At 44.5% G+C, this 11,695-nt stretch overlaps 1 protein-coding gene across 2 annotated transcripts; it reads left to right on the top strand.

Annotated features, from left to right (window-relative positions):
- Window positions 1-3,551, top strand: LOC114430263 (mitochondrial ubiquitin ligase activator of nfkb 1-A-like). Of its 2 annotated transcripts, none has more exons than XM_028398584.1 (6): window positions 1-16; window positions 576-654; window positions 2,209-2,368; window positions 2,659-2,746; window positions 2,827-3,182; window positions 3,297-3,551. In XM_028398584.1, the coding sequence occupies exons 3-6, from the start codon at window positions 2,246-2,248 to the stop codon at window positions 3,516-3,518; spliced, it is 789 nt and encodes a 262-aa protein (XP_028254385.1). In that variant the 5' UTR covers window positions 1-16; window positions 576-654; window positions 2,209-2,245; the 3' UTR covers window positions 3,519-3,551. The 2 variants fall into 2 exon arrangements, with proteins under 2 accessions (XP_028254385.1, XP_028254384.1); XM_028398583.1 differs by lacking the exon at window positions 1-16 and adding an exon at window positions 44-81.
- Window positions 3,552-11,695: the final 8,144 nt, after the last annotated feature.

Raw genomic sequence — 11,695 nt, 5'->3', positions numbered from 1 at the left:
AGAGAGCGGTTCAAAGGTACGTGTCACTCAGCTTTTTGTTGTGTAGTTGTTCAGTAGTTACAGGACAGAAGCAGACATATAGTGAGTACTTTGTTGTGACTTTATGGTGTGGTTTTGTGCTTGTGTTGACATTTTTTTACATTTGATCGAGTGCTTCTTTGACTGTTGTGGTCTTCGACTGTAGAGGGCGCTAGCCGCTGGTAGGACCTTTGTTGCTTGTAACAAACTTAAATCAACAAATTGCTCTCTGTGTTTTATCTTGTATCTATTGGGAGGGATGCCTAAGATAAAAACATGTAAGTTCTAGTTCAATGTTGATTTGTAGGATTTCCTGCATTATTTCTACAATTTCTGTCCAAAATTCTTTCATCTTGGTGCAAACTGCAACAATTCTCTGCCCTGCATTTAACACACACGTCTAAAACATTTGTATTGAATTTACTTAATCTTGCAGGAGTCAAACTCTCATCAACCATTTATATTTAGACATACAACGTATTAATAATACTGAATTCAGTTTTAGTTCATAAATGCATATTGACTGTTGGTAATTCGTTGTATGTGTTTGTTTTCAGTTTCACACTTTCCAATAAACCTGTTGAGACGAGCGGACTGTCGTCAGAGTCTTAGAAGGAAGACTGGAGCAGACATATAGTGAGTAATTTGTTGTTTGTCGTATGGTTGTCATGGTGATGGGGAATATTTGCGTCACGTGGTGTAGGTGGTGACAACCGGATTCTATTAAAGGGGCACTCACTCACCGTCACAGGTGTTAGGAGGAGAGAAGAAGCTGGGTGGCCACAGTTTTTGTTGACCGCAGCGTGTCGTAACATAACGCAGCACATCATACCGTAACCATAGCGCACACCTTTGCACGTTCATCACCGGGTTATTCTTTTGGTTTATGTTTTCATCTCCCCAATGCAGCGTTTTATCCCATGTCCATGTACTATATCAAACCTCATCAAGAGGCAGAAGGCCTCATTTCACATTAGGCTACAGCGCCTCATACAGAGAGGCAGGGCCCATCTCTCCTCTCATCTGGGACTTTGGAGCTTTGAGGAAGCCGCTATATATACTGCTGCTGTTTAGCTATGTGCAGCTCCTTGTCTTCCGCTGACAGACACAGACAGTGGCATTCTGCTAAAAACAGGTATATGAGCCACAGAGCTGTACGAACCCCTGGAAGATCCATACATTCATATATTATAATATATGAGTGACACATGGTGCTAGAGCAGGCTGTCCTACTGATGAAGTCCAAAACAGGCATTAAATGGCACCAAAACATCCCCAGAAGCTGGCATGTGAGCCACAGATCGCCACATGCCACTAACACAGTCAGACATGGCACTTTGAGATCGCCACATGCCACTTCATCAAGCGAGGCAGGCCAAATGCCACTTTGGGGTAGACCGACAGGATACGGATTCTCATTTAACTGGACTTTTAACACAGACAGTGTGTCAAGTAACAACAAGTGTGGCCAAGTTTACAAGTTATTGTTAAAGTGAGTTTAGTTTAGGGCTGATTGTTAAGGAAATAACATGTAACCACTCAGTAATAGTTAGGGCCCGAGCACCGAATGGTGCAAGAGCCCTATTGAAACCTTAGGGATTACTACCCAACAGGAAGTCCGCCATTTTGACTTTTGTGGCCATTTTTTGCCTATTTGTCACCCTGCTACAAAACTTTTCACGCCTCGCATACTTCATCCAATTGGGCTGAAATTCACTGTGTCCACTCAGGACACCATAGGGAACAGACGCATTCCAAAACTCTTACAAAAGAGTTACGGTGTGGCGGGGGCGTGGCCTCAAAGTTGACCATTTGCCAATACAAAGAAACACAGTATTTTCTGCCATACCTCCAACATACTTCATGCAATGTGGACAAAATCTTACAGTACTGCTATGGACCCGAGTCTGAACAGATATATATGCTAATATGATGACACGGTCATAGCGCCACCTCCCAGCAGGAAATTTCTCTTTTAAACATGTTTTTGTTCTACGTCTCTGGAAATGAGAGGAGAGAAGAGCATAGGACAGGAAACTGCAATGGCCCTGCGGGTCGCAAGGTGCGCGAGGGCCCGCAATGCTGCTTGCAGCTTTAATTTCCACCTGCTGTTGGTTCGGAGTTGAGTACATGGCTAAGATGCAGGAAGATGCATCTCACAGTCCTCTTACATGTTTTATGTTTGTGCAGGATTGCTCTTAGGACCGTGACAGGGCATCCAGAGGAAATGGCGAAATTCTGTCTCGGTTTTTCACTGACAGAGGCACTGTGTCTTGGGGCCGGCTTGGCTGTTTCAGGCCTTTGCTACTATATGTATAGAAAGAAGAAGAAGACAGCAGATGAGCTTGATGTGAGTAAGAATGTATTTCATTAACATTATATAGCAGTAGTCTGCAAAGTGAATTGCGGTTCTGACTGCTAATACTTACAGAGGGACTGTTGCATTCAGTGCATGCTGACAGCTCACTAGTCTCTGACAAAGAAGTACACCATGCAAAAATGCTTGAGAAAAGCTCTCCTACTTGTTTAACTAAAATCCTTTGCAGCCCTTTAACATGTTGTTGGTGATGGTCATGCAGTGTAATGTGCAAGTTTGTAAAACCTCCATGTGCCATCTGACTATGTGTGTGTCATATTCAGAATGCCTCCCACATCAACATAGATGGAAACCTTAAAGACACTTTGGAGGTTACACCAGGAGCACGTCTGCAGTATGCTGTTGTTGAAGGTAACCAGAACTGGATCAATACAAACAAGTGATGATTATGTATTTCCACTTCATACTGTATGTTTGTGTATATATTGTAGGTGTTGTGGAGCCTGTAGGCGAGCCACTGAGGAGTCAGTGTCATGAAGACATTGTTGGTGTGGTGCACAAAGTGGAAGTCACAGAGCCCAGGCTGGGATTGAGCAGCCTTTACTCTGCTCTTTTCAAGAGTCATGATAAGCCAGTCTTGCACAAACAAGTGACATCGGTGCCCTTCGTATTAAGGGGTTCGGATGGGACTGCAGTCCAAGTCCATTGTCCACTGAAGGCCTCTGGACTGAACATGGAGATGTTGTACAAGAGGTTTCTCCAGGTCAGCCATGGATTCAGTGTTCTTGGATGGTATTTCAGCGGGGTGAAGTCCTACAGTCGACTGGAGACCGAGGAAATGCTTAGAGTCAGTTACCAATGCTCGTTATTTTAATAGTTAATTCACAACAAAATGTCTGTTGCTTATCACTAATAATTTACATAGTAACAATACATTATGAAAATATGCACCTTTTTTCAGGTGGGCACACGTGTTACTGGTGTAGGCCAGCTGACGCTGGACCCAGATGGCACCCTGAATCTTAGACCCCCTTCTGATGGATCTAAGTACTTTCTGAGCATGGCAGACTATGACACTTTACGAAAACAATACAGCGCTGCGACCAAAGCGTGGAAGCGTTTTGCTGTTATATTTGCTTTAGCCGGTGCAGCGGCACTCTACCTACATGGAAAGCTTCGCTGACAGCGTGACAACGAAAGGAGGGAATCCTGTTGAAGATGGGGAAAATAATCAGGAGAACATCTGTCATCTGCCTCTCTCAGCCATGTAACCGTATACTGTGGAACTGTGGACATGCTGCTGCTACACCTGCTACCAAGCTCTGTCACAACATTTGATGTTATGATTTTATTCTTTTTATGATTTTAATTTCCTTCTTAATTGAGTGTTTTAAAATGTTTTATTCTGTGATTTTATCTTATGTAAAGCACTCTGAATTGCCTTGTGTATGAATGGTGCTATATAAATAAAGCTTGCCTTGCCTCCAATTGTACTGTAAATATCTGGCCATGATGTTCTGTGTCAGTAAAGTATCTCTCTTAATGAGGATGTTTCACTTGTTACCGTTTGCTACTCCATTCATTTAAAAAGAGAAATTCCACCTTCTAACTGTTTACAGGCAGTCTGAAAAGAACAGAACACAATATAGGGGGATGCTCTAAAACCAAGAATCCAACCAACTCATTAAACGTATAAAATGATGAAGATAACACATCGCTTTTGGTTATCCTAACTCCCCTGGATACCTCCACACAATAACATATTTTCTGGGTTTCAGAAAACATGATCAATGGTCTTACCCAGAAACCTAGATAAAAGTTTACACTATGCTGATAGAGCCTTTTAACAGCAAGCAATGCTGCATTTCACACTATACTGGATCTTTAAATGTGGTGAAATACCTATCCTGGCATTCCAAGAGGCAAAGCTGAAGTGGGGAACAACAGTAAATTTAGTATAAAGTACAGCAGCATGGAGTGACAAGGAGTATGGTCGAGCTTCTGATGGGGAAAACCTGGCAAAGATGCTCTAGATAGACAGGGACAGTACTAGCTCTGTAAAGTTCCTGGTAAACCCAGAACAATCTCCATTCATCACTGGTATTAATGTAATCACTCTTGTTGCCAGGAGGTGGACACAAGTGTTGTTTTGACAGGCATTCATCATATTCTTTGTGCCTGACGGTAATACATTGAATGTTTAAGCATCATATCATGAAAGAAAATGGTCATCCACCTCTGAATCAGGGAGGGAGCTCTGTGTCACAGTGACATGAGATGATCTTACAGCATATGTGGTCATAGACCCTGTGTACCTGCCTGTGCCTCCACATCAAATGGCAGCTGATAAGATCAGAGTTCAGGCCATTTTTTTCATATAGTTACAAACGCTTGGTGGCAGCAGCACCTGGTGTCTGAAAAGACCTCTAGTGAGTCATCAAGTGTACTATTTCTGTCATCTCTAACCAGCAATGAGTCAACATTGACAACACATAGATGAAAAGGGAAAAACAAGTGTGTGTGTGTGGAGGTGAAGGAGGCAGTACAAGGTGAAGAGTGTGACATCAAGCCTGGTTTAGGGTGAAAAAAAGGAGCAGGTGGATGACACAGGATCCCATTAATTACCCTGTGCAGGCATTTGGCATGCCTCGCTTGCTGAAGTAGTATGTACCGATCTCAAAGTGCCATGTCTGGCTGTTTTGGTGCCATGTCTGACTGTTTTAGTGGTATGTGGCGATCTGTGGCTCACGTGCCTCTGTTTTTAAGCAACATGCCATTTTGCTGGAGGCTGTTTTGATGGCATTTAGTGCCCGTTTTGGACTTTATCGCTTAGACAATCTGCTGAAGCACTATATGTACCACTCACATGGCGTTTGGACCGATGTGTCAGCGCTGGGTGTTTTAGTGGTATGTGCCGCTTCGTTGCTCCGCCACAGTTATGGGATGTTTTGGTGCCATTTAATGGCCGTTTTGGAGTTCATCAGTTTGACAGTCTGCTCTAGCACGTTGTATGTTGCCCACCTGTGGCTACCCCAAGTGGGCACTTACCAAAGCCACAAAAACAAGAAGGAACATCTCCATTCCATATGTGTCAGGAGTATCAGAGAAACTCCGCAGGATCTTCAATAACCATGACATCCCGGTCCATTTCAAACCCATGACAACTCCCAGGGAGAAACACAGCATGTGATATATGCAGTCCAGTGCAGTGAGGAATGCTCTGATCTGTACATTGGAGAAACTAAACAACCACTCCACAGAAGAATGGCTCAGCACAGGAGAGCCACCTCCTCAGGACAAGACTCAGCTGTTCACCTCCACCTCAGAGACAGAGGACACTCCTTTGAGGACAAAGGGCTGTCAACCAGTCCACCTCCGGCAGTTTCATAGTCGTTAGACACACCTGGCCCAGTCAGCCAGATCATCACAGGTAAGTATGGAAACATTTAGTGCTATTGTTTTTTAAGTTTCACCCAGACCCACCCACTGAGGTCTGCAACCACATATAAACCATGTTTCCCACCAACAGTTAGAACTGATGAAGCTGCTTGGAGGAGCAGCGAAACGTCTTCAAGAAAATTTGAGAAACAAATCGATTCTGTGGTTAGGGCTAGCTTTTTTCAGCTTCGCCTCCTCGCCTAAGTCAAGCCCTTCCTGAGTCAGAGAGATCAGGAGAAACCATTTATGCTTTTGTTAGCTCCCGTCCTGACTATTGTAACGCACTCTATGTTGGAGTTAACCAAGCGTCGGATCACTTACAGCTAGTACAGAACGCTGCTGCCTGCATGCTCACAGTCATAAGCATGATCACGTCACACCTGTCCTCTACTCTTTCCACTGGCTCCCTGTGAAGTTCAGAATCGATTTGAAACTTCTGCTGTTTGTTTTTAATGCTGTCAATGGTCTGGCACCTTCTTGTGTGTCTGAGATTTTAAACATTCACCAACTGACCAGGGCCTTTTGCGGTGTCAGGTCCTAAAGTGTGGAATAGCCTTCCCTTTGAGCTATGCACAGACCTGCCACTGTTTAAGGCCAAACTTGAGACCCAGCTGTTGAGAGAGGCTTTTAAGACATCGCCGTGTCTTATTGGTATTCTTTTATCTGTTTTTATTGTTTTTATTATTTCTCTCGTTCTAATTTTTTTTAATTTTGTTTCATGTATAAAGAGCTTTGGGCAATCTCCAGTTGTAGTAAGGCGCTTTATAAATAAAGGTTGATTAATTGAATGACCGATTAATTATATTGCACACCTTTTTGGATCAATAATGCAGTGAACCCCCGTGCTGGACAGACACAGCCACCGACCTTTAAGTAGGCCTATTGTGGCCTCAACAGTGCTTCTGGAGCGTGCATGGCCCAGGTTGTAGTGCTGCTGCTGACGTGTCCCTGAGTTGGACACGGGGGGCGTTAGTCATGGCTTCAGTGGATAACCCGATCACCTACAGAGAAGAGGTGCTTTAGTGAACTCCACAAATGTCAGAGAACCTATGTCAACATGTAACACTCACCAATAAGCCTTCCATCTGTGACAGCCCCCGCTGCTGGGGGGTGAATTTTTTTTACAAATCACTTGTTTTAATTTTCTTCTGACTTAAAATTAGGCATAATTATGGACATTGCGGACTCAAGCAATGAAACTGTAGCAGGCCAAAGCAGGTAGCCACTAGCTGCAGCCGTATCTATGGGAAAACTATGACATTTACTCGTGATCCGAGTACTGGACAACATGTCTCTGAAACACAAACTGTCAGACTCAACGTTTGACGAGTGACACAGTGAGCAGCTGCTGGAAGCCTTTTCTCCACACTGTTGAAGTGCAATTTGTAGCTCCACTAGAGGGCCACATGATCCAGGAGGCGGTGCCCTCCTTGTGCGCTGTGTTGTAGCATTCTGTCAGTAAGAAGTGCTGCTGTGAAGAGAACAGCTGTCAGACTGAATGTGGAACATCAGCTGCTCCTCCTGTTGATTGAAACCTTGTTGTACAGATGGAACATTGGCTGTGGATTCTTCTTGCTGCTCTTTTCTTTGGTAAGATAGAAAGCTGCACATGTTTCCTCTTCAAACAAAGACATTACTGAGCTCTACATGAAGAGCTCTGAATGTTCATTCTACACTCACTCACAGCACATCATCTCTGCTGCCATCTGTTACCTTGGAAAACACCTTCTATGCTTCAAAGTGACAATGATCCCTGAAAATGACATCTGTTCTACATGTGAGAGAACTCTTTAAAGCTGCTGATTGTTCTGCTTTCATCAATCATCTTTATTGATCCATTTCTTCCTCTGCATCTTCTCTTCTTCCCCAGAGTGTAAAGGACAAGACTCAGTGACCCAGCAAGAGGGAAATGTCACTGCTGCTGAATGCCTGGAGCTGAGTGCCCAGAAGACAGTGGAGATGACAGTAGACTTTCGGAAAGTGCCAGCTCCATCACCCCCCCTCACCCTGACAGACACCCCCATCTCCACAGTGGACTCTTTCCGCTTCCTGGGTACCACCATCACCCAGGACCTCAAGTGGGAGCTCACCATCAGCTCCCTCATCAAAAAGGCCCAGCAGAGGATGTACTTCCTGCGGCAGCTGAGGAAACTCAAGGTGCCAGCCAGAATGATGGTCCAGTTCTACACGGCCATCATTGAGTCCATCCTCACATCCTCCATCACAGTGTGGTATGCTGGGGCCACTGCCAGGGACAGGCACAGACTGCAGCGTCTTGTGCGCTCTGCTGAGAAGGTGATCGGCTGCAGCCTGCCATCTATGACCTGTACGTCTCCAGGACTCTGAGGCGTTCAGGTCGGATCACAGCTGACCCTTCTCACCCTGGACACGGACTCTTTGAGCCACTCCCCTCAGGCAGGAGGTTACGGTCCATTCGGACCAGAACCTCACACCACAAGAACAGCTTCTTCCCCTCTGCTGTTGGACTGTTAAACTGTAATTAATGCACTGCTCTGCACTGTCACTTCAGAAGGTCACTTTAGTATAGTCACTGCACAATGACGACTATTTGCACTGTTTACTCCATCTTGCACTACTTGCACACGAGTACCACCTCACCGACCCATGTGGTACCTGTTACATTATTACACTGTTCCATTTGTTCATATAAGGGTCTATGTTTACCATTACATCCGCCAAGTATTTTATGTTCTGTTCATTGTATGTCTGTTATGCCATGTCTGTCATGTAAATTTAGCCTTACTGTAGTTTATTTACTTAATTTTATCTTAGTTTTTATCTTATTGCATGTTAATTGTTATATGTTCTTTGTATGCACCAATCACTAAGGCAAATTCCTAGTAATGTGAACCCCCTTCACTTACATGGCAATAAACATGATTCTGATTCTGATTCTGAAGGAGACACTGTAACACTTGGATGCTCCTTTAAGACCAGTGATCCAAGTCCCACTTTGTTCTGGTACAAACAAGAAGTGAACGACTCTCTAAAGATGTTGTTGCAACATTTCTCTGGAACAAAAGATAATCCATCAGAGAACGAATTGATGCAACAATCAACAAGACATCAGTTCCTCTGAAGATCCAGAAGCTTCAGCTGTCTGACTCTGCTGTGTACTACTGTGCTCTGCAGCCCACAGTGACAGGAAACAGCTCAACTGTACAAAAACCTTTGGAGCAAAGACAACACAATACTCCACAACATCCACTAAGGGGACTCACACACTGAGTGGAGGAGCAGATGTGTAACTTCTGTCAGTCATTATGATCAATGACTGCAGCATGACATGATCTGCTATTGAAAGGGGACTCAGCCTGAACAGAGGATCTCCATGAACTGGATCACAGACTCAGTCTGTTTGATCTGATCATCATTAAAGAAGTCTCTGTGCTGTAAGGCTGTGGTGTTCCACAGGGTTCAACCCTCCATCCTCTGACCTTCACATTTACATGTTACATCAACAAGCTGTGTCAGCTGGTTTATGACATGTAAGGTCCAGTCAGAGAGTCAGAGTGCTGCTAGCAGTCTGTTGTCTAGTTCCTCTTCCTCCTGGTTAAGAGACAGAACAAAGAGGAGACAGAGACACTGAGGGAGGAGCTGAGCTGGGACTGAACTATAGAAGAGAGAGAAACTTCCAGATTCAGCAGAGTTCAATCCACAAAGCAGAAACATTCTCTTTCTTCAACATGCTGTCATTGGACTGTTTTCTACTTTCTCTCCTGTTGCTGTTTGTTCTCAGAGGTACGTAAGATTCAGCAGAAACACTTCAGTTCTAATGTTTTTTGAAGGGGCTTCTGTTTTTGACAACATGTTATCTCTTCCTTTAGGTGTCAGCTGTCAACAACTCACTGCAGTGCAGACTCAACAGTCCACTTTAGAAGGCAGCATTGTTACCCTCAGCTGCACCTTCTCAAAAGGTTCTGCTGATTACTTCTTCTGGTATCAACAATATCCAGGAAAACCTCCAGAGCTCCTGATCTCTCATGTGATGTCCGGAGACATAGCAGCAGCTCCAGTTCCAGGACTGACAGTGAAAGTGAATGAAACTCAAATGGACCTGCAGATGTCCTTTGCTGCAGTGACAGACTCTGCTGTGTACTACTGTGCTGTGAGGCCCACAGTGACAGGAAACAGCTCAACTCTGTACAAAAACCTTTGGAGCAAAGACAACACAATACTCCACAACATCCACTAGAGGGACTCACACACTGTCACAGCTTTAGCTGCTTCCTCCTTTGTTCAGTGTGACTCACTGATTCAGCTTCTGTAACTTCATGCAGTCCTTCACTTTAGTCAGTGCAGAGTCAGACTGATCTGACTCTGTAGATCTGAATCCATCCACCCGTGCACTCCACCCAAATCCTACATCTATTTTAAAAAGGTTTTTAATCACTGGTCTCATCACCTTCTGTCCTCTGTGACCTGTTACTGGTCAGTGGAGGTTAAAGCTGCTCTGAGCTCTTACTGAACAGCACATCCTCTTGTTTTCAGCATGTTCAGTCTCCTCTGAATCCTCTTTGGACCAAACGTTTTACAGAAATCTATTGAAATGTCTTCATTGAAGCTTTAATGGACTCACACATAAGGACCATGAGTAACTGCAGCATTTCTGCATCATATGTCCACAGAGTTCCTTTGGAGTAAACTCAAAGGATCAAACCACGTGAATCTATAAAGACGGGCTCTCATAAGAACACCACCCCTCCCTGCTAGAAACCCTTTCATCAGGTGGAGCAGACAGGGATGCTGTGAGGTTGTAGGAGTCTGTTGTAGTTTTCCTCTCTGCACTGATGAATACAGTGTCCTTGTTGTGCTGTCAGTGCAGCCGTTCACTCACACATGTCTTAGACCTGATCAGTCCTCTGTGGGACAGTACCAGCCTGGGTTCACTCATATCTGAATGACAGTTCTCTGAGGCCTCAAAGGACCAGCAGTCAGAGTCCACCTGTGGAATTCCACCGGGCTCAGACAATCCCACAAAGACAGGAGGACAAACTGAGGAGCAAACACCAATAAACACAGCTCTCAGAACATGTGGATACCCAAACTGGACCCTGCTGAAAGAGGCCAACAGAAAGAAGAGCAGACAGCCCGATCAGAACAGCAGCAGTCACACAGAGGAACATTCATCCATATGTGTCAGGAGCTTCTGAGAAACTCTGAGGGACTTTCAACACACATCAGATCCCAGTACACTTTAAACCCAGCTCCACCCTGAGACAGAGACTGGTCCACCCCAAGGACCAAACCCAGAGAAAGACAATAAACCTGCTGCAAGTGATGCAGGATGCAGAGAGAGTCTACATGAGAGCTGCTCTAACAGCAGGCCCTCCTTCAGTCTGAGCTCCCTGGATGATGATGCTGCAGCATCACTGTCATCTCTACAGCTTCCATCAGCCTGAATGGAAACAGAGCACAGCAAGAGGCGGAGCTACACAGCTGAATATATAAGGCTGCATGTTGGAGTGAAGAGCTGCTGTGTTCTCTCTGTTGTTCATTCAGCACAGCTGGAAATAATGTTCCTGCTTTTCATCTGGATGATGATGGTCTCCTTTCAAACTGGTAAGTCATCCAAAGATGGATCCAGATGGAAAAGGAGCCGATAGACATGAAAACATTCTGATGTTGTTTGAACTGATGAACTCTGAAACTCCTGAACTAAGTTAAAGATCCAGAATCCAATCCAAATGTCATGCTGAATATATCTTTGTTGTTTTCAGGCTCCTCTGAGGATTTACTGACACCATTTAAAGATGAAGTGACAGCTTTGGAAGGAGACACTCTGACTCTGACCTACACTCTGAGCAGAGATGCAGGCACTGATTATTTCTACTGGTATCGACAATATGCAGGAAAACCTCCAGAGTTCCTGATCGTTCATTATGGAACAAAAGAAGAAAA

The sequence above is a fragment of the Parambassis ranga genome, unplaced genomic scaffold, assembly GCF_900634625.1.
Source record: "Parambassis ranga unplaced genomic scaffold, fParRan2.1 scaffold_22_arrow_ctg1, whole genome shotgun sequence".
In the NCBI taxonomy this organism is placed as follows: Eukaryota; Metazoa; Chordata; class Actinopteri; family Ambassidae; genus Parambassis; species Parambassis ranga.
This window is presented reverse-complemented; position numbering and strand designations above follow the sequence as displayed.

Coding starts and splice junctions, on each gene's coding strand:
- LOC114430263 (XM_028398584.1), top strand. CDS start 2,246: ATGGCGAAATTCTGTCTCGGTTTTTCACTGACAGAGGCACTGTGTCTT. Junction 2,747..2,826: donor GCAGTATGCTGTTGTTGAAG/GTAACCAGAACT, acceptor TATATATTGTAG/GTGTTGTGGAGCCTGTAGGC. Junction 3,183..3,296: donor AGACCGAGGAAATGCTTAGA/GTCAGTTACCAA, acceptor ACCTTTTTTCAG/GTGGGCACACGTGTTACTGG.